The sequence below is a fragment of the Exophiala bonariae genome, assembly GCF_035927105.1.
Source record: "Exophiala bonariae strain CCFEE 5792 chromosome Unknown scaffold_11, whole genome shotgun sequence".
NCBI lineage: Eukaryota > Fungi > Ascomycota > Eurotiomycetes > Chaetothyriales > Herpotrichiellaceae > Exophiala > Exophiala bonariae.
In genome coordinates, this window is record NW_027042486.1 from 451,631 (window position 1) to 472,998 (window position 21,368).

At 49.9% G+C, this 21,368-nt stretch overlaps 10 protein-coding genes across 10 annotated transcripts; 2 read left to right on the plus strand and 8 right to left on the minus strand.

Annotated features, from left to right (window-relative positions):
- Positions 1-285: 285 nt before the first annotated feature.
- LTR84_001822 (uncharacterized protein) lies at positions 286-2,493 on the plus strand (the record flags this gene model as incomplete). The annotated part of the gene is made up of 1 exon (XM_064845440.1): positions 286-2,493. One exon carries the CDS (start codon positions 286-288, stop codon positions 2,491-2,493), a length of 2,208 nt encoding a protein of 735 aa, XP_064706985.1.
- Positions 2,494-3,042: 549 nt separating this feature from the next.
- On the minus strand, positions 3,043-4,902 carry LTR84_001823 (uncharacterized protein; the record flags this gene model as incomplete). Its single annotated transcript, XM_064845441.1, has 3 exons — positions 3,043-3,197; positions 3,265-4,756; positions 4,810-4,902. The coding sequence occupies 3 exons, from the start codon at positions 4,900-4,902 to the stop codon at positions 3,043-3,045; spliced, it is 1,740 nt and encodes a 579-aa protein (XP_064706986.1).
- Positions 4,903-5,809: 907 nt separating this feature from the next.
- LTR84_001824 (uncharacterized protein) lies at positions 5,810-6,871 on the minus strand (the record flags this gene model as incomplete). Its single annotated transcript, XM_064845442.1, has 3 exons — positions 5,810-6,476; positions 6,524-6,593; positions 6,643-6,871. The coding sequence occupies 3 exons, from the start codon at positions 6,869-6,871 to the stop codon at positions 5,810-5,812; spliced, it is 966 nt and encodes a 321-aa protein (XP_064706987.1).
- A 1,266-nt stretch (positions 6,872-8,137) lies between these two features.
- Positions 8,138-9,223, plus strand: LTR84_001825 (uncharacterized protein; the record flags this gene model as incomplete). Its single annotated transcript, XM_064845443.1, has 1 exon — positions 8,138-9,223. One exon carries the CDS (start codon positions 8,138-8,140, stop codon positions 9,221-9,223), a length of 1,086 nt encoding a protein of 361 aa, XP_064706988.1.
- A 790-nt stretch (positions 9,224-10,013) lies between these two features.
- Positions 10,014-11,535, minus strand: LTR84_001826 (uncharacterized protein; the record flags this gene model as incomplete). Its single annotated transcript, XM_064845444.1, has 3 exons — positions 10,014-10,706; positions 10,779-11,024; positions 11,101-11,535. 3 exons carry the CDS (start codon positions 11,533-11,535, stop codon positions 10,014-10,016), a joined length of 1,374 nt encoding a protein of 457 aa, XP_064706989.1.
- Positions 11,536-12,640: 1,105 nt separating this feature from the next.
- On the minus strand, positions 12,641-13,843 carry LTR84_001827 (uncharacterized protein; the record flags this gene model as incomplete). Its single annotated transcript, XM_064845445.1, has 1 exon — positions 12,641-13,843. The coding sequence occupies one exon, from the start codon at positions 13,841-13,843 to the stop codon at positions 12,641-12,643; it is 1,203 nt and encodes a 400-aa protein (XP_064706990.1).
- Positions 13,844-13,948: 105 nt separating this feature from the next.
- On the minus strand, positions 13,949-14,716 carry LTR84_001828 (uncharacterized protein; the record flags this gene model as incomplete). The annotated part of the gene is made up of 1 exon (XM_064845446.1): positions 13,949-14,716. The coding sequence occupies one exon, from the start codon at positions 14,714-14,716 to the stop codon at positions 13,949-13,951; it is 768 nt and encodes a 255-aa protein (XP_064706991.1).
- A 1,508-nt stretch (positions 14,717-16,224) lies between these two features.
- LTR84_001829 (uncharacterized protein) lies at positions 16,225-17,387 on the minus strand (the record flags this gene model as incomplete). The annotated part of the gene is made up of 3 exons (XM_064845447.1): positions 16,225-16,839; positions 16,888-17,200; positions 17,272-17,387. The coding sequence occupies 3 exons, from the start codon at positions 17,385-17,387 to the stop codon at positions 16,225-16,227; spliced, it is 1,044 nt and encodes a 347-aa protein (XP_064706992.1).
- Positions 17,388-17,771: 384 nt separating this feature from the next.
- Positions 17,772-18,950, minus strand: LTR84_001830 (uncharacterized protein; the record flags this gene model as incomplete). The annotated part of the gene is made up of 4 exons (XM_064845448.1): positions 17,772-18,085; positions 18,141-18,188; positions 18,246-18,654; positions 18,714-18,950. 4 exons carry the CDS (start codon positions 18,948-18,950, stop codon positions 17,772-17,774), a joined length of 1,008 nt encoding a protein of 335 aa, XP_064706993.1.
- A 765-nt stretch (positions 18,951-19,715) lies between these two features.
- On the minus strand, positions 19,716-20,539 carry LTR84_001831 (uncharacterized protein; the record flags this gene model as incomplete). The annotated part of the gene is made up of 3 exons (XM_064845449.1): positions 19,716-19,979; positions 20,032-20,148; positions 20,201-20,539. 3 exons carry the CDS (start codon positions 20,537-20,539, stop codon positions 19,716-19,718), a joined length of 720 nt encoding a protein of 239 aa, XP_064706994.1.
- Positions 20,540-21,368: the final 829 nt, after the last annotated feature.

A 21,368-nucleotide genomic window follows, 5' to 3' on the forward strand; every position in this document is an offset into this window, starting at 1 on the left:
ACAAATGAGGTCCCGAGATTTGAGGAGGGGCTCCCCCACACCCCGGGATGGTTCAGAGACTCACGGGGAAGGACGATCAAGTAGACCGATATCCAGGTCACATGTGTCCAAATCCATGTAGATATTATCAGCAGCAAGCTTGACATTGTATCTCTAATAATACCAACATATGTTGGCCATCGCTTTAAGCCGGTCATCCAGTACTCATCATATTGAATCGGTGTATGCAAGGTTTTATTATCCGAGGATAACATTTAGAACACCAGTCTCATCAGCAAAGCAGACATGAATGGCAGCATGAATGGCGGCTCAGGCCGTCATGAGCCCTCGACCGCAGGGCCATTGAACATTGTGATCAGTGGAGCTGGGATAGGCGGCTTGTTCGCTGCCATTTCACTTCGGCGCGCAGGGCACCAAGTCACGATCTTGGAACGGTCGAGTTTCTCCCAAGAATTCGGTGCCGCCGTTCATCTGGCACCCAACTCTAACGGCCTCCTTCGCCGTGTTGGTATCTATGCTGAAGAATTTGGTGCCAATCCAAGTCTCAAGTTCGTCGAGTACAAGCACACTGGCGAGCATGTCAGGACGATACCCAACGCTGGGCCACTCTTTCAGCATCCCTGGCTGCTGGCGCACCGAGTACGGTTGCACGATAGATTGAAGAAGCTCGCTACCTCCGAAACCGGAGAAGGAACGCCAGTCAAGTTGATACTGGCGACTAAGGTTGAAAGCATAGACGCTGCGAACGCAACCGTTACGACCAAAAGTGGCGAAACTTTCCAAGGTGATTTGATTGTAGGAGCAGATGGAGTGCACTCATCAGCGCGTCGAAGTATCCCTGGTGGGGAGAATGTGAAGGCGTTCGATTCGGGGAAGTCAGCATTCAGATTCATAATTCCGGCGAACAGGGCGCGAGAAAATCCCTTGACACAAGCGTATGTGCAAGCACCCGGAGAACTCACCATGTGGATCAGTCATGACAGAAGAGTGGTGATGTACCCAACGAATGATAACGAGGAGCTGAACTTTGTGTGTATCCATCCGTCTGGTGAAACCAATGCCAGTGGGGACTGGAATAACGACACAAGTCTTGAGAGCATGTTGAAGGTGTTTGAGAGCTTCGGCGACGGTGTAAAAGCGCTTCTGGGAATGGCGGATCCCGCGACATTGAGAGTCTGGAATCTTTTGGACATGAAGAAATTACCAAGTTTTGTGGAGGGCAGATTGGCCTTGATCGGGGATGCGGCACATCCATTTACACCGCACCAAGGTCAAGGCGCTGGTATGGCGATTGAGGATGGGGCTAGTTTGGCTGTCATGCTACCCCTGGGGACTCGACGAGACGAGATACCGGAGAGGCTGGGACTGTACAACCAAGCGCGGTACGATCGAGCCCACATGATCCAACACTTCAGCCGTATCGTCGGCCAGGATGAAAAAGACCGCACTGAAGCCCTCGACATGTTCAAATTCACCTTTACCAATTTCTGTCACGATGAGCATGACCACTCTTCTCAGCTACTCAGGGAATACGAGTGGAGCAAATCTCCACAGGTGTACTGGCGGCAGCCAATTGCTTTTGGACCCATGCCTGGTCCGCGACAAGACATTAACGGTATAACACGAAAGGCTGACCATTCAACATACATTACCGCCAGCATCAGATTCAAGACAAGCAGGACGCTGCTCCAGAACCTGTTTCCGCACGGCAAGGAACGGAGGCGTGGATGGAGTTTCACCTCACCGGGCAGCGTTGCATACGCAAGCTTCAGCCAGACGACGCTGAACAGAATGGACTGGCTAGGAGGCGGAGGGTACAACCACCTAGGACTATATATCCACGGGGTGCAGTACACGAAGAAGGATGGCAGTATCGTGAGAGGTGCATACCTGCCGATCTTATTCGAGAATTTGACGGACCCTATCCTCAGCGGGCGGGAAGAGCTCGGCATGCCGAAACTGTACTCGTCCATTGAGGTGCATCGCCGCGGGGAGTCTTCGTATTTCATCAACACGGCCTGGCAGGGCGCGACTTGGGGTCGCTTCCGACTGACCGGTCTACGCGAGGCAGATGCTGGTCAGAATAGCAACGGAGCCTCTCACGCAGCGGCGGCGTCAATCTCGTCAGCACCTGCATCTGGCCCTCCCCCTGGTCAAGGCCCACCTCGTGGGCCGCCAGGCGGCGGCCCAGACGAAGGCATTCTCTCGTACCGCTACATGCCAAGCGTGGGATCATCGCAGAAAGGCACCGCCGCTGAAGAATACCCAGTATATGTACCGTTCAGCGAGGAAAGGCCTATACCGCGCGTGAACCGGACTTGGATCGCCTCATCCGCCAGCTTCGACATTGATGCGATGGACCGCGACGCGCTGCCGACGTTGCATCATGTCATTGAAAGGCTTGCGGAGATCCCCGTCTACGATATCGTCGAGGCCAAGGTCGTGGAGGGCACGGGTGTGCCGGATGTGGCGGCTGCGAGTAGAGTTGACTAGTTAGTTGTTGAGGACAGTTAAGTTAGGAGCGTGGTTGTGTACTCGGACGAGATAAAATAGTGCTCTACTTGAGAATATAATCTTCATTCGCTTTTCGCCCACATGCAGGAATCAAGCTTCCAGATTGTCCATCACCCGGATGGTGACATGCTAGTACAATCATGAATTCCACGGAATTAGAATCCATTCAATCTACACGATCGAAGAGTTGATCTTGCGTAGATTTACACTAATATTGGCGTTCTTCCAACACTCAATTGATCTTGAAACATATACTCCAAAGCCATAACTTGCCGAAAGAAATGGAAAATAAGGAATTTTTGGATATTTGACTGGCATCTAGATTTGATATCTTGTTATTTTAGAAAATTTTCCAGCAGGCCCTGATGCCGAAATTATTATGGTAACGTTGCAGCTAGCCGCATACACTAGTGCCCTACAACTACGAAGTGTAGGAGGGCAAGATCCGACAGATAATCCATCTTTTCCTTCGCGAGTTACAAAGTCGTAATCTCTCGACATATACCAGTATACCCTGCTACAATTCGTTCAAGCCTCGATCTCCTTAGCCGTTGCTTTTGGCTCGTGTGCAGTCTTATCATAGAGACCTTCGAGTCTTGCCTGCTTCTCAGCCACTTCCAATTCGGCAGGGGCATCGATGTGTGCGGTGAATTCGCTTTCTGGGTCACGGATGAGAAAGGCCACTGTTGAAGAAGAAAGAGTTAGTTGAATTGCAAGAATGAGGGTAGCATTGGTGATATAGACACATACCGATAACAGAAATGACACCGAAACAGGAGGCAGCGATCCAACAGTTTCGAAATCCGACGCCGAAGGCGCGCACCAGGGCATTAGCACCAGCACCGATTATTTGAGGAGTAACTCCGGGGACGTGGGAGAGAATAGTCTCGTTGTGAGTTGTCAGGCCTCCGATGAACATTCCTAGTGAGGTGGGGGGGAGACCCAAGGGCAGAGCAGCCGCTGCAATTTTTGAAGGGATCTCTGTTGCAAGAGCACTGTTGAAAATGGCGACATTGATGGCTAGGCCAACGGTGCCTCCCAAAGAACGGACGGCGATGATCAGCGCGGATGCACTGGAGATCAAGGCAGGAGGCGTGCACAGCTGCGCCACGACCATGGTCAGGGGCAGAATTATGCCCAACCCCATTCCTAGAATGATACCAAAGGCCCAGAAACCATTGCCTGGATTAAATCCTGCGGTTGCTGCAAGACAGACATTGAAGAGGAGGAGAAATCCGAAGCCTAGGGCGAGGGGCATCTTGAGGGCTTTCCTCTTGGAAGAATAGATACTTGACAAGAAAGAGAACAGCATGCCGCTGAGAAAAGCCATACCAAAATGCAGACCAGCAATTAGCAGATCCTGTTGCGTGAACGTGCTGACTTCGAAGGCAAAGTAGCTGTTTGCAGTCCAGAAGACAAGGCCTTCAACGAAGATCAATATGAGTGCCCATAAGAAGTTTCGATCGCGAAACAGATCGTGGTTGAGAATTCCATCTTTCTTGAATCGCCATTCGTATACACCAAAAGCAATCAGGGCGACAACTCCGACGACGAAAGTTGCAATGATGCGGGGATCTGACCACGGGTATGGATTGCGTGACCATGACAATGCCACGGAGAATAGCACTATACCAGGGATGAAAAGTACATAGCCCACCCAGTCGAGTTGGCGCAGCTTTTCACTTGTTGTCATTGTGATCTCCTCCTCTCGTGGTAAAGGGTTGAACAGGAAAGCTATTCCCAGGGCGGCAATGAGGAAGATACCTGCAGCAACATAGAAATAAATGCGATAATTCGATAAGTTGTTGTGCCGTAACAAGGCACCACCCAGGCAGATGGCGCCGAAAGCTCCAAAGCCAGCTGTGATGTTGATAGCAGCTTGAGCCTGAGGTCTATGCTTTCTGGGAACAACCTCGGAGGCAACAGCATGCAGCAGGGGCTGCGCTCCGTAGCATATGCCGATCACACAGAAACCTGCAATCACAGTTCCTATCGATTGGGCGCGAGACACCACTACTGAGCCTGCAAAGCCGCACAACAATCCGAAGACCAGAGGCCATTTGCGTCCAAATACATCGCTCAATTGAGAGACCATGGGACTGAGAACGACCGTGAAAATGGCGATTGCCTGGCTGAACCAGCTACTGGCATTGTCACCGCCAAACAACGCCTGGATTGAGTTTGCAAGAAGACCAGATCCGACCAAAGCCACGAGTTGCGCGAAATAAGCGAAATTTATGGACTAATAACTGTTAGAATGATTGCAAACTTCAGACTAGTTCGGTGGTAACAAACAAGGAGGATAAGATATGTCTTGAGGTGAATGTGGACGACACCAGCCGTGCTGACCCTGGAAATCGTGCTTTCGATCTCCATCTCGGTGCCCATGACTTCTACCCGGATTCAGTCTCCTTAATTACTGAGGTTGGTGTCGACGAGGACTTCAGTAATGGCAGCGTCTTGCTCTGGAGAGAAGTCTGCTATGTATATGAGCTGGCGATCACCCTTCTAAATTTGGACTCGGTATATCTAGCGTTAGGACGAGCGGCGGATGATATCTGAGGCGGAGGCTTTTCATTAATACTTATGGCTGCCAGTGCAAGAACCTCCATCCGATGTATTGTTGGGAGATTTGTGGAGAGCTCCAGTTACGAGCGCTGCTAGGGCGTAAGATATCCGGGGGTGGGGGATCTGGGGAGTGGTGGAGAAATGAGGGCCCGAATTTGCAGGGATATTCTCCCCTTCGGCAACAGCTCCACCATTTGATTCGTGTGAAAAGCAGCCGTTGTCGTTCTAGGCTTCGGCGACATCTATATCAGCGAAAATTGCTGCAGGGTAATCGTGCCTTGACGATAATTAGTAATTCACATCGTTATGGAACATGTGCATGAATGACATGTGCCGATTGCAAAGCTTAGCTGGAGCTGGCAATTTTCCAACTAGGAAAGTTTGATCATAGGGGCCTGAAGCATAAAATGCGTACAAGACCGGAGGGATTGAAGAGCCTCAGGCTAAATTGCCGACTTGAGAGTTTTCGGGTGCTGCACCTTAAATGTCCGGTAGTTCATCGTGGTTGTGATAAAATTTCATAGTGACTGCCGCTGGGCAGCGGAGTAAGTTTGTAGACCGCCATCCCGTCCACTCTGTGCAGGGCTGGAGGACTTCCAGATCAACGGCGGTGCCCTTGACTCCGCAGGGGTGATAAATTGGCTGGAATACCCCAATTAGAGGAGTTTATGGTCAAGGATTCCCATCGCAGGGCCTGGTCTTAGTTGCTTCATAATTGTTTTGGCATTCACTCCAGCTCACTGATTTGTCCAGGTTGATTTCGTGCCTTTGCAGCATATTGGGGAGGCTGAACTTCAGGTCGAACTTCGGTCTCCACTGTGTCCAGTTCCCGCCTTTCCCACGAGTCCTGATCCTGTGTGACTGGGTGATACTTTGAATCTCTCAGTGCCAGGTCTTCTGGTGGCACTCTTTTGTTAGATCGTTGTTTCCTTCTCCTGAGAATAACAAATAAGCCGAAGGCAAGCACCCCAACCGCCAAGAGTCCGACAGCTATGCCTATGCCCGCCTTTGCGCCGGTAGAGAGACCAGTCGAATCTGTCTGCTCTTGACCTGGGTCGGGTGCGGGGGAAGTATTTGCGGGGGACGAAGAATTGGTTGTTGGGCTCGGACCTGGTAAAGTAGCGGTATTCGATATTGTACCACCAGATGCTGTTGCAGCTGACCCACTGGCGGTGGATGTTATACCAAATAACGACAGATCTTCTTGTTTATACTCGACTGTAATTGGTTGAGCCCACATTGTCAAATCGGTGCCGATAACCTGAATCATGGAGGAATTGCCTCGCCCAGAGACTGTGGTTGTACCATCGAACTTGGAAATGCAGCCCATGAAGAGGACTGAGGTGGTTCCAAAGTAATTAACGCTTGAATAGGTGCTACCGTACGAAAAAGACCTTTCACAGGTTACAAACAGTAAAAGAACGTCGCCAAAAGTACGTACGATGGGCAGCATATAGCTGTTGTAATACCTTCATTCTGGAAGAACCCTGGAGTTGCATAACCCCCAGGACCTGAGGAAATTAGCGGACATCTGAAGCGTGAGTTCACGAGGAAACATACATGCTCCTGGAGAGTAGACTTGTATGGAAGAAGGCGCACGGCCATAACCGCCAAAAGAAGTAGGGAAACACGTTTCGTCGAGACTGAGGGAATCCTGATTCTGAAGAAGAAGTCCGCCTGGAACGCTGTTATAAGTTTCATCTTCATAGGTCCACGAGCGAGTGCAATCGGTAGGTGGCGTGAATATAGATGTCATCTCGGTGATTGTCTCGGTGAAGAGGGACGCCATATCGTTGGTTGTAGCTGTTCTCACTGCGCAACAAACCTGCGATAGAGTGAAGTTGTATGAATGAAATACTTAGTTCTGAAAAATGTTAAATCAACGATTCGCATATTAATCCGTAGCAGAGCCGCAAGATCTGGATCGACTGCTGCCTATGACATAAAGACTATCCGAAGAGTCCAATTGTGGCTGAATCGTAGAATGGATGAGCGGAGTGTGACAATGCCTTCATAAATTTATTTCTGGCAAGCGGCCTGAGTCGACGACTGAACAAGCTTCGTTCCCGAGCGCTGTATGGGGTAGTTAGACTATTGCCTGGGATACTTGTCTGGCGGGCGTGGCCAGCAGGGCAGGTCACAACAGCCCATTTCTCCAAACAAGAATAGGAGTACAGGGTCAGCAATTCCGTACGCCATCAAACGAGTCTTTCGGCTCGTAAGATGGAGCTATTCGTGAGATGCGGCAGCTTGTGGACGCAAGTGAAACCTCAACAAGTGGGTGAACAGGCTATATTAAGACATGGTTGGTTAGGTGATTCTTGATTGCTGCTGCGAGGTGTCGAATTGAGGCGTAGGGTGGTGGCCTGAATGTTCCATGTTTTGTTGGAAGTGGCAACGCGGAAGATTGCATGTGAGTCTCCATGGGTTCTTGTGAGGAATAGAGCAGATGGGACACCTGGTATTCTCAGAAAGCGAACGCATAGTCTGAAACGTGAATCACTGTCTTACACTCCTGCCATTTCTCCTTGAAACCCGCACCGCACCTGATAATCAACGAAGGGATTCAGCAATCCGGAGAATTGTGGCTCCGATGCAAAGCCACGAGGCTGAATAACGCCAAGACACACGTGAACTAGCGCCTAATAGCGTGTTTTCAGCATTGGTGCGCCTGTTCCACGCGTCAATGCGAATCTCGCACAAGGCCGTCAGCCTCTTGAAACATTCGAGGAACTTGAAGGCTGACACCGTGGGCATCTGGGTAAGAACGACGACTTCTCGGTCCTCACGTGTTCTTCCCACAGCGTGTTCCTTCTTATCACTCAGACCTTCGGGCACTGCCTATTGTGCTTGTATGCCACCTTCCTTTCCAAGTCTGAGGAACCTTGCCAGGTAGGTACGCATTCAACCAAGCCGTCTGAAAAATCCGACATCACAGTCCGTTGAGCAACTCAGCCCAATTTTTGACTGCAAATCATGATCGAAGTGGCATCACACTCATAGCCGTCTCTCATATCCTAAACCCAGAATAGAGCTTGCAAACTTGATTGGCACAATGAGCACCTCACCGGCTACGCGGAGGATTCTGTTCGCGTGCGGTGCGTTACTCTTCCTTTTGATCATCTTTCGCCGAGAAGCAAACGACCGATTCTATGGCCAAGGCCCCAAACCCTACCCTGCACCCAAACTGGGGATTGATGAGCTGTCCTTGTGGCCTCTCGAGCAGAAACTCGATTATCTTTTCCCCTACGAGGTTGAGGCTAGCTTCCCAAAGCACATCTGGCAAACCTGGAAAGTGGCACGTGATGACGATACCTTTGATAAAGGGATAAAAGGCTTGGTCGCATCGTGGGACTCTCTCAATCCCGAGTTCACACATGAGGTCATCACCGATGACACTGCATTCCAGCTTGTCAAGAAATTGTACATCTCTGCTCCAGAAATCGTCCAGGCTTACCGAGACATGCCCCTTCCCATCCTTAAGGCCGATTTCTTCCGCTATCTCATGCTTCTCGCCAGGGGCGGGATCTACACTGATGTTGACACTGAAGCACTGCAGAGCATTCGCAAATGGGTTCCTTCTGCGTACAATCAATCAACCGTTGGTATTGTCATTGGTCTCGAGGCTGATCCTGACCGCGACGATTGGCCAGAGTGGTACGCTCGCCGCATTCAGTTCTGTCAGTGGACGATTATGTCTAAGCCAGGTCATCCCATTTTGAAAGAAGTTGTCACAAAGATCACGAATACAACAATCACGATGAAGGAGGAGGGAAACCTTAACAAGGCAGATGCTATCAAACTGGTTCTAGACTACACTGGACCTGGTGTCTGGACTGACGCTATTTTCGCCTACTTCAATAATCCTTTCTTCTTCAACACCACCTCAAGCAATATCACCAATTCCGACTTTTTCAATCTACGAGAACCCAAGATACTCGGAGATGTGGTCGTCTTTCCCATCACCAGTTTCAGTCCAGGAATTGGTCACATGGGAGCAGAAGGAGTCGATCACCCGTTGGCATTTGTGAGACATGCGTTTAGAGGTGGGTTGGTTACTGTTGAATTCTCAAGAGCTCCTCAGACTGATATCTTCACAGGATCATGGCGCCCAAGTGATAATGAGCGCGGCGGACCCTGAGTCAAACCTACCACAACACAAAGAGTTCTATGGTAGAAGCGCTACTTCCCTTGCCAGCCAGGTCTCAATCCATAGTCTATCGAGGATATTATGACTCTACCAGGGCTACTTGACTCTAACATGGCCACTGAATACATGAATGATATCAACATAGGTTTGAGATCGCCCATCTTGATCCAGGTAAGCAGTATCTCAGCGGCCAGGTCTAGATCGTACTTCTGACATAATGAGGACAGATATTGACAATGAAAAACCGTGCATCCTGCACTTTGATGTTCACTCATACGGATATGGATGTGTTCCGAGCCTCAAAAGAGTTACGAAGCAGATGCATCCCCTCTGAGGACTGGCTACCTAGCTACTTGACTTGGCAGCCCTTTTCATGGGTTGTCCAAAGCGAATAGTGTAAATGTCTGCCAATTCAGCATCATGTACTTGAAATTTGTCGGGTCAATGGGCTCTGGGAAACTTGCTAAAAAAAGGGTGTAAAGTGGCCCCAATCTGCACAACAGCGTTCCGGTGCTCGAGAGCGAAATCGACACCACCACCCCACGCATTATCCCTGTTCTCCATGCCAATAATTTGATATTCTGTAACTCAGCTGCTCCGTCACCACCGTCTGCGTTTGCGCAAATCGATCACGTATGCAAATGTGTTGCGACGCATGGCTCCGCGGATTTCCACACCCATTTGAGAGCACCACTTGCCGTATGCCAACTTTCCTCATTCGTCCCAGCCACCAGGCCATCGTCTAAGTGCAGCCAACCCACGACCATGGTCCATCCCAGTTTTACCCGTCTAGCTTATTGTCTAACCCGTCCACGCCAGACCGGTCCCCCTTGTCAAGATAGCCGCAAAACACGCCTTGCGGATCCCACTTCCGCCGTATATCCATCAACCTCCTTCCCTGCTCGTCGCCCCAGAACTTCGTAGTCCTAATCTGCAAATCAATATCCCCAAGGTATGCCCCAATGGAGTATCTCTTCATCTCATCCATAATGTTTTTAGTCCAATCTCGACAAGCCTTATCGCCCGTTGCGTCCTTGCAAATTGTATACATGGCGAGATAATGATCCGCACGGAGGCTGAGCGCCATATCTGGAAGCTCACGGCGGCTCCAGGGTGCGAGGGGATACCAGAATGTATAGGTCTCCTTCGACGGTGAAGTGGTCAGTGCTTTCTCCAGGACCGACACAACGTCCTCTCCGTCGCGGATGTATGCATTTTCACAGTGGTAGCGATGTCCCGCCGGGTTGGCGTGCGCTTGGCCCACGTATTCCTTCTCCAGATCCGTCTCCTGGCAGAACCAGTGGAGGACGGGGTTGCTGGGAAGGGTGTCTTCGGCTGGTTGAAGAGCGTGCTTGGCTGTGTCTTCGTCGTTTTTGAAGCTTATGAACAGTACCATGAGGTGCAGTTCATCCATGCCGGGAGGATGCGTCGAGATCATCACGATCTCGGTCTCTTCGTCGAATGTCGGTGTGAGCTGCACGGTGTCAGATAGGTTGGTTGATGATTGGAATGGTGTTTCTTCTGCTCATATGATTTTCAGACATACCTTGAGAACCCATTCGAACACAGCACGGTATTTCGTTGTCGGGTAGACATACAGCGACGACCTCATTGCCCTTACAAGTGGCCTTGTCTGAAGATGATATTTCGTGACGATGCCCGGAAACCCTGGCCCGCATCCCCGAGCAGCCCAGTAGAGCTCGCTGTTGTCGTTGGCATCGGCGCGCACGATGCGACCATCCGCGGTGACGACATCAACGGCCAGGACCTGTTCACAAGCCGTACCCCAGTTCTAAGATACAGTGCGGCGTTAGTAATGCATGCGATCCCATACCGTCTGCTCCTGGGCAGAGAAGGTCGACACTCACCCGAGCATTCCACCCCACGCCGCCAAGCAGTAAGAACCCACCGACTGCAACATCCGGGCAATGCCCACCAGCAAACATGCGGCCCTTAGGCTTGAGGAACGCGTTCAGCTCAGCCGACGTAGTCGAAGGCGACACCTGCACGACGCCCATGTCTTCGTCCAGAGTGAGTTCATGAAAGTCGCCGAAATCCACGAGGATGGCATTATCTCGCACGCTGGCCACGGACCAGCTATGGCCGCCCGAGCGGACCGAGACGCGGCATTCCTTCTCGATGGCGATTTTGACCGCCTCGACGACGTGGGCGGCCTCGCGAGCTTTCACGATCGCGAGGGGGTATCGCTCTGGTCGCCGGAGGTTGAAAACTCGACCTACCCGCGCTTCTTCATAGGCCAAGGGGTCTGCATCGCCCTTCCAGATAATTGGGAGAGTGGACATTGGTGGTGCTGCGCTGTATTTCTTGGCTAGGGATACCGGCTGTCTTGAAGTCCAAACCAGCGAGAGATAAGATTTTTTCCGTCGCGTGAAGCTGCGCTCGAGAAGTATAGGACACGACCTCCTGCTCAAAATCTAGATATCCAGAAAGACCCTGAGTCAAGATAGGCCAAGACAAGCTGGAAGCTGGGAAAAAACATTGATTTTCCACGCGGTCCAAAGCTCTCGAGGCTTTTGGCTTCGTTGGCCAAGAATGGTGTTCAACCTCTAGGAGGGTGTCACGAATTCGAACACGAGGTTTAAGTTTCTCAGCTGAAGTTCGGATGCTTACTGCAGCTGCGGGTTCTTCCGTCTGCATCCCAAGTCTGCGACGACCGTAGCCGGGGACTAGATTTGGTAAATTGTTGGACAATCATAAGCTGGGATGGGCGGTGGTTAGGCTATCGACTGCGTAGTGCAGCCAGCGGCGGTCATTCCCTAGCAGCATAGCCAGGGCTAATTGTACAAGGCTCCACCACAGCCTCGTCCAACCCTTAAACTTCGCTACTTCACTACCCCCACTAGCAATATCCCATAACCGTCACTGGCATTTCAAATACTGCAACCTTGGAAAACCTGTCACCAAATCCCCCAAAGTCTAGGAAAGAGTATACTAAACTTGAAGGATTGCTTGCCGAGTTGGATCTCCGATGCGGGAGTCTCCCACAAGTCGAGGGTGCGTACTCGGCTTTAAGGTGTAGAAACATCCTCGCAAGAGGGTTTTCTATCCCTCCTGTCATGTCCACGATCTCTCTCTAGTGAGGGGGCGGGTATGGCAGGAGGGTTAGCTTTTTTCATCTTTCCCAGTGTATCGACTTTTGCTGGTAATCAAGTTGTGCGCTGTTGATTTTTTGGACAGTTTGAAGTGAACCTAAGAAGGCTGTGATATCTTGTGATAAATAGCGCCCGATGCGAACTCAAACAAGTGCGAGATAGGTCATAAAAAGCAATGACGCCTATTACTTATATACGTGGCGTCCCCACCTCACGATCACTGTAATCCTATCTAGTACCGTAATCAAACCTCCTGTGCCAACAGTTTCAATCCGACGCTTTGTTTTTGTCATCCTCACCAAGAAAACGACTCCACCACCAGCTTGACACGCTTTCTCCGTGCAAGCATACTGACAATCTGGCGCGTTTCGTCCACCATGCTGGCCGGCCCAGACACGACAACAGCGAAGTCGCCACCCTGGCCCTCAAGAATGGAAGCAAGATCCAGTCTGCGGCCGACCGCAATTTCCATCTCATATAAGTGAGTCAGAGGTTGCATCGATGTGGCAAGAGCCTGGCTACGCGTGCCCCAGTAGAGATACCTGCTGCCACAATGGGCGCGGAGATATGGGAGGCAGGCGGTGATTCCTACCCCTCCTGCGATGCAGATCAAGGTGGGATATTCGGAAAGATCTTCGTGATGGCCGTACGAGCCTTCCACTAGTAGTTGGATATGACACCTCGCTCGGAGTGCTTTCGTGGCGCCGTTGAGTGTACGCATGTAGAATACCATGCCGGGCTCTGCTACTTCTGCGGGTTGAGAAGTTACGGTCGGCTCCATCTTGTTGTTGAGAGATTCGGTCTGCAACCCTTCAGGCGGGGTATCGCTACCCATGGACTCTGACTTTGTGTTTTGAATTATGGTGCTAGCAACACTGAACGGATGGCTTTCCCAGAAGCGTGAATTGAGGAAATAAAGGTAGACATGGCCGGTGGCGACAGTTGCCTTAATATCAAGTCTGATATAGTCTTTGTCGATGACAGTGATTGTTGCCGTGCAGATGCCGTGTCGAAGAAGTCGGAGCAGACGTACAAGCCTATCGAATCCCCATATAGCGAAGACAATATAAAGCCAAGTCTCATAGCCGGACTGATGCATATACTTGAAGTAAATATGGTACCACGACCCGAGGAAGATCAGGATCGAAAGGACGATATGAGTAGCAAGGAACAACTCATAGCGATTTAGACGTACGACTGGGATAGAGAGCGGCAAAAGCAAAAACGCAGTAATCGTTCCAATACAACCCCACCACCAGTAGGGAAGATTTTGATCTTTCGCAAGCTTATTCGTGACGATCCAGTCTCGTAAGAAAATCAGCGAATGTAGAATGGCTTCCAGGATCGCGAGTCGGCCTACCCAGTGATGCAAAAGAATGAACGTCGAATATTGCCAATCAGTAACCCATAGCAGAACATTGTTCCGCGAGGAGAACAGAACTAAAACGCCGAAGTTCACAAATGACAGTATTCCGAGACGATTGGATAAATTTCCCATGATCTGGTCTGGTCCGCTGCTATAGAAATAACCATATCCTTCTGGGTAGGCTTTGAATGTGAAGCATGATAAGAATAAATTGATGAGGATCAAGTATCCGATCAATCAGGCTTGACCCAACGTGGGAGGTTGATCAAAGACTGCAACCACAAAAGAATTCCTCCATGAGCGATGTATTGAAGTGTAGATGATGCGGCCATTGAGTGTGCTTGCCCAACGCTTGGAGAATGGGGCGAAACGAAACAATGAGAGAACGATTGGAAGGCCGATGCTGGTGAGGAAGACCACGAGACCGAAATACTCATGTTGGTTCTCGACTTCATTGTATTTATCAATGGCGAGGAATCGCGCACTCCATATCGACTCATTAGGTAGACACGTGCCGTTCATATTTATGCCCTTCGCACAAGTATAGGACGGCTTTGAAGTAACCAACGCCAGTGCAGCGCCATATGAGAGGGATGGTGGAGGATCAGATTCAAAGTTACCGACAACATAGTTTTCCCACCACTTCTCAAGCTTCCAGATATGGATGTCGGTGCATTTCTCATGGATACACCACGCTTCAGACGTCAGAAAGTCTTCAGAAGCCGCCAAGCAAGCTGCGGATGGGGTGGTGGTGTAATTTTGCAGTGTATCTGAGGACTCCATCGGAGATCCTCCATGACTCATCCCAGCCGTCCCGGAGCCCTTGAAGGAAGCTGCATCGGTGCAGAAGATTGGATTCTTCCGGAATACACCTTGGCAAGCACTTGCACACGGTGGATCGTAAAGGTAGAAACTGAAGCCGACCAATCCATATCGCGGTCGACCTGCTTGCCACGCATCGGTAGATCCGACAAGTGAGAGTATTGCGAGGTTCAAAAGATGCATCGAAATCCACTTTCTTGAAAAACCAAGGTCAAGATCGGGTAAAGGTCTCTCAGGTGTGCATTGACAAGGTTTGACCAGAACATTTAGCAACTCTGCATTATATCAGTCGGTCGGTTTTTGAACATGATGGTGGATATGAGTGAAGAATTAAGTTTATTTGAAGACATCGCTAGGCTTTTGTGGGGAGGCGTTTACTCCCCCATAGCGATGGAAAATGTATTGGGTGTTTGCTTCATCCGAGTGCAGAATGACTTTTGAGAAACACCCTGATGCGCATTTTTAACACTAGCACGATGGTTTCGCCAAAGTCTTCAGGACTAATAAGCAGGCCGGTATCCTCATTTGATAGATAATCGGTTTCTGACTGGTTCACTTGAAGGCCACAACTTTTCCTGGGATACCCAAGTCGCTGATCCAGAAATGGTAGACGAAGATTCTGGCGGGAAGGGTAGCTCAGGCGTGACAAACTTGCTCAATCCGCAAACGAGCACATTTGATCGATATTGTTGTTACCCGAAAGGGTAAGCTCGAATGCATTCTGCTTGGCCTAGTCTGACATCACGGTTGACCCTGGATTTGAGAGTGCCAATCGTAAGCTTGCGATTCAGAATGCCTCGGCCGATACAGACAAGCAAAGCAGGGGTATGGCGAGAAGCTTACATCTCAGGCTGTTGAACATGAGTCAACAACGAGTCTCGCAAAGTCTCAGAAGGGTATTTGGAATGAGTATTCATGAATGAGAGTGTTTGATCGTTGTTCAAGAGAACCTTATGAGTCGACACAAATGGATGAATAGAAAAGCGATGCTTAGCTACTAGCCAACGCTTGGTATATGTTGTCGGCCTTGTCAGGATCCCAGATTCTGAATATATGGCACTGCCAACTAAACTGAGGTGCGAAAATGTATGGCCATCGCCGTACATTAGTGCAGATGCTTTGGCTTTCCAAATGGCGGTATGGCTCAACACAACATGGTTGGCTCGACCTTATGAAGGTAGCTTCGCTGGGTAGAGTGACAGATAGTCATGTCAACTTTACCTCCTGGTCCTTGCGTGGCCCGCTCGAAATCGGTGGAGTTGCTAACAGAACGGTAGGCACACTGATCGTGGTTGAAAGCCCAGTTATTGCCAACAAGGCGGCCATAACATGGCGAGAAATCATTTGTATACACATCTGAATGGGCATTATCGAGCTTTCGTAACCCTTTCTTGGTGCATATCACGCCTCCTCCACCTCAGCTGGAAAATAGCTGCGACTTATAGTAATACAAGATTATGTTTCATAGATGGTATCGCAGATTTTATCGCAGAGACGGTAAGTCGACACAAGTCGTAGGGTTAGCGAGTTCTGGAGCACTGATTTTCAAGAGTGACAGCGCCGAGGGTGTGAGCTAAGGCTTGTCCATAGTGTTGGATGACGTGCCACAATTTGCGTTTGGTGAAAGGGAATTGATGGGAGTTGATGCCTAGATTCGATCAGATCTCGATACCTCATCTATGCCAAGGAGATCATATCGATGGCCCACCGGCAGCACCGATGATTTTCAAACTCGATTTTCCTTGTCGAGTCTCCTCAACTTGCGTGTACGCGAGCCAATAGCGGTTGGGATGCCATGCCACAGCTGGGATGCCACTTGTTCCTGTAGGAATTGTGTGTACCACATCACCAGTCTCAGCATGGTAGATCTCAAAGCCAGAACCGAGACCTTCCCCACCACCCGTGCCCATCTCTTCACTGGCGCCTAACAGGTATCGACCATCCCATGACCAGCTAAGGCCTTTGATCGCGCCAGAGCTTGCATTTGACAAAGTCCGCCGGCAGACCCAGTCGGTTGTATCCCACAATGATATCATGGCATCTGAACCGCCCACTGCGACGTACTTTCCATTCGGACAATATGCGATGGACGTACACGAAGAGGTATGCGCGGCTAGGCCATGTAGCGGGGCAAATGTTGGATAGTCGAGGATTTTTACGGAGCCGTCGCCTTGAGTGATGAGGAGTTCGGAGGGAGGGTAGGTGTTTGAGAAGGTTGTCTGATTTGTCTGTTGCGGTTGTTTATAGCGAGACAGTATCTCCGGTGAGGCGGGAATACTTGTCGAGACTGGAATGAGCACATCGCCCTAAATGCATCGTCAGACTTGTCTCTGATACTTGTCCATGGTCTATACCTTTGTTCCAACCATGAGAACACTTCCATCGACGCTCCACGTCATGGTGAAAGGTTCTCCACCGACTTCTAGTTTTGTGATGCAGGTCTTGCTCCTAGTATCCCAGAAGCGCACTGTGCCGTCGGAGGAGCAGCTTGCAAGCTCGAACTCGCGGACCGGGTTGAACAGTACTTTCTCAACTGCATGTCCGTGTCCTCGCAGCTCGGTCTGACTTCGTGGACTCGTGCGTTCGGGGTTCCATACTCGAACAGTCTTATCATTCGCGCCTGTGGCTATCAGACCCCCAGATGCATTCCAGGAAATTGTACGATGACTGGAAGGATCGATCAGCCGAGGACTCGTGCAGAGTAGAGCATGCAAGGCTGCTTTGCGGTAAGTACGTACATAGTCGGCGTGACGGTTCTCGCGGCAGGGTCGGTGTATTGTTGAGTTTTAAGGAGACTGAACTGCGTCCCGAACTTATCTCGACCGATGTGCTTGCTTTGACTGATGGGGGCCATGGAATCAGATGAGATGGAATGTCGTCCAAGCCTCCAAGTATCGTGACAGCCGAAGGATCTGGGGGACTTCACATCGAATATCAGAACTCCAGATGGATTTGGCAACGATTGAATCTTGAGCCTAATCCGATAGCGTATCATGCCATTTTAAACACAATCTTGGCATCTCTATCTTTGGCCAGGACGTGCTGCCGCTTTTTCCATTACCATCCCTTCGATCAACAAAAACTGGATCAGAAAGACACCTACCTCCTGGATTGTGAGTTCAACATCAAATATATCATTACCAGTTCTAGGTTGAGACATGGAGTACATCGTTGACGAAGTTACCGGTATGGTAGCAGAGCCTTTGCTTCCTGGTCACACCTAGGCTGTACGACCCTCCTAGACCACCTTCGTCTCGCCCAAGTCTTTCCCATCATCTTCTGCGATCAACCTAAAAACACTTCTACATTCTTTATCAGCACATTTTGGGTGCTCGACTGCTCGTGCATATATATCTTTGACCACATTGCCCATGACATGTTTCGCGCCTAAGCCATCCATCAATTCCACCGCCATATCAATCACACCCTTCGCCAGCTCTGTCTTGAAGCCACCTTCGAAATCTTTCGAGGCCGAGGAATTCGATTGTACCCCTTTAATCGGGTTCATGTTCAACGAATTCCAGCTCATCCCACTACTGACGTTTATGGCGTCTTCGCGTCATTAGCTAGGATGGTTCACGCTTTAGGTCGACGCACTGAAACTCACCAGCCAACACTTTCGGATCCAACCCATATTTGACGCCAGTATTCATTCCTGTTTGGGCTTCATCAATATCAAGACCGGAACCACATTCAGAGAAAGATCACAAACCTTCGCAAAGACCTATAAAGGCGACATTTGCACAGTAATTGTTGATTTGCTTAGTTACCAGTCCTGCACCGGCTCGTCCGCAGAACAATAGGTTCTCTTCTTTGCCCATTGATACCAAAACGGGTTTTGCTTTTTGAAATAGTGCTTCACTTCCGCCTACCATAAATGTGAGGCTCCCTTGATGCGCTGATGGAATACCTCCGGATACTGGGCAGTCGATAAAATCCCCCAGGCCGGACTTTTCGACCTCTTTCAGAACCTCGTTCGAGATCCGCACTTCTATGGTGGAGGTCTCAAGGAAGAACTTTCGTGACGATGACGAAGTGCGGACCGACAAGAGACCGATAGATGGATCTGTGAAGACATGGCTCACGGCTGCGCCATGTGGTAAGCTTGTCACAATGATGCTCTACCCATCCGTCATCAGGGAGGCCTGTCAAGCCGCTTTTTGGCATATTTAAGACTTACACTCCTTTCAGCCACTTCTCGAGGAGTATCCGCAACCTCAATCAAACCTTCAACTGATGATAAAAACTCTTTTGTTCTCTTCTTATCTAGCTCGCACACTATCAAAAGGGCCTGCCTAGGCATCTTTGCTCTTAGATTTTTCGCCATTCCCGAGCCCATATTCCCAAGACCAATGAAGCCATAGGTAACGTTCGGCATGAAGTTGCCATCGGTATGGCTGAGCGTCCTATCAGACATTCTGCTTTAGCTCCTTTCGCGAGTATAGATATGTACTCCTTGACAACGATACAATTTGTTCCACTAACACCCACTTGCTTGCTATGGCCGCAACAAACTGATGGGTAGACTCCGCTGAGATGACTTGATGACACCCCTGCCTTGCAACTTTGGTGTTTTGGAGCGTGAGGGAGGGTTACCGTGATCGTTCTCAAGGTTGATAGAGGGGTTTTGTACTATCAAAAGCTCGCAATGACGATGGGCGGCTCCTCCTAGTACAGCACGCTGATAGATCACCACAGTATTCTCCGCATCAACAACTGAATCCCCTCATCCTCAGCCTTAGACCAAGAGGCAATATTCATTGGTCCGAATGGCTTTTAGTGTAAATCTCCAACTGTGTGCGATTACTGTCCTGATGCTTAGCCATCATTTTGGGGATGAAGACGAGACAAAGCAATTTTCTACCCTAACTAATGTAGACCGTTCGGCTAAGTCGGCAGAATGTGGGTTGGGGAAGTGTACGTCGAGTAATGGGGGCTTGATCATTACACTCAAAGGGGTGGACAACTGATCAGAATGGAAGAACTCTTGCAGAAATGATACACCAGGTTCAGTGAAGGATTCAGGCCATCATCCACCAACCATGCCGCAAGGCAGACACCTCTTATCCCCAATACACAGATCTCCTACTCGCCTTTTGAAGACATCGAAGCCGCACATCCGAGACCAGCTTACACGTAATCGTTGAGAATTTCGCTCACTTCGTCTCAATGGCAACCCGATTTATACAATCAACATCGCTACACCGGGCAACAGCATCACTACAAACAAGGCAAAGCTAGATGACCCCGACAAGCTCACGCTAGAACTGGCACCGTTGCCTGAAGCAGCACTGGGAGTCGAGCTTGCTGTCGCGGCTGTCTGCGTCGCACTCTTGGTTGCGGAAGCACCTCCAGAACCTGTCATGCTTGCAGTCGCTCCCGATCCTGTTGCCGTCGCCGTCGCTGCACTGTCAGTAGCAGCTGCAGCTCCACCACATTGAGAAGCCTTCACGACATTGAGTTAGTTGCGATCTAAAAGATGATCAAACCAAACTTACCGTCAGGTAGTCAGTCCATTTGTTTCCTCCTGTAGTGCACACGTTTGCGGGGTCGGGCTCATTCAACTGTCCAGGACCCCAACCGTTCTGACAGCAGAAAGGTAGCTCCGGCGGTACCTAGAAATACTGATTTAGTCGGCTGGCAATCAAGGCTGAATTCTCAACCCACGTTTGTGCCGTTGATATCCCAATAAGTCCAGTCTGAGTCCGCACATCTCGGGCATGCCAGCACTTCGGCTCGGCAGTCCGTGCCTGTAGGGCAACAGATCAAGCTCGTAAATGTGTTCGCGTCCGTGTTCAGCGAGTAACCATCTGGACAACAGAATTTGTCGAACGTGGTGGGGTTGGAGCCAGGTGCGCATTTATAGCTGGTCCCGTCCCAGTTTGCATTCAGTGCTAGTCCAGGTCGCGCTGAACGCTTCGTGAGAGAACCTGCCAATGGATTCGGGTTACACGTCACCAAGGCAGTCGACAAAAAGAGAAGAAATGACAAAGCTGTGATCGACATAGTGAGGCTATTTCCCAAATTTGGTTTCAATGAGAGGGATAAGATTTGAAGACCACTTCAGTTCTGGGGCGATCAGACCTACCCTTTTATAGGACCCCAGGCAGGATACTAAGTATAACATCATATATGCTCTTGGTTCACCTGTCTTGAGACCTTGAGTTTCTAGCTGAGATGTCGATGGAGTCCATCTCGTATTCACTATGGACTGCTCTGCGGTGACTGTAATAGAGCAATCATTACTATCGCATAAAGGCAGATTTGGCCTCCACAGAATACGAGGTCGAGGCGAACACTGTTGACATGAGGAGCTCAACGTAGACCTCTGACCTATCAACAGTGGTCCATATCGATTCCTAGTCCGGGCCAAAGTCAATCTACCACGATGGCACTGGCCGTAACTCGAATATAGTAAGTGCTCAGGAGATTTTCAATCACGCCTCAGCACTTGAACGAAGGTTTTAGACTGATTTTCGCCTTTCGATATTCATATATTCTGCGAAATCTGCCTTGCGCTGGATAGTAGCTTTCAATTGCAAGACAATCGTGAGGGTGTTCAAAGTCTTGTTTCATACAAAACACGAGGTATTAGTACCTAGATTGATGGTGAACCAGACTTAACCTTTGCTGAGACAACCTTTAGGTCACGAATACGAGGCTACCCGCCACGTTAACACCTAAATGGTAACTGCAGCATCCTCTCATCACGAAGCCCTCCCGCACAGCCCCAGTTAAGTACAGCCCCGCAACCGCCGAATCTGTTGATTGACGGGCCACGAGCGTAGCCGAGGACTTTTGCGCATCGACAACTTCCATTTTTGATGATTGCATT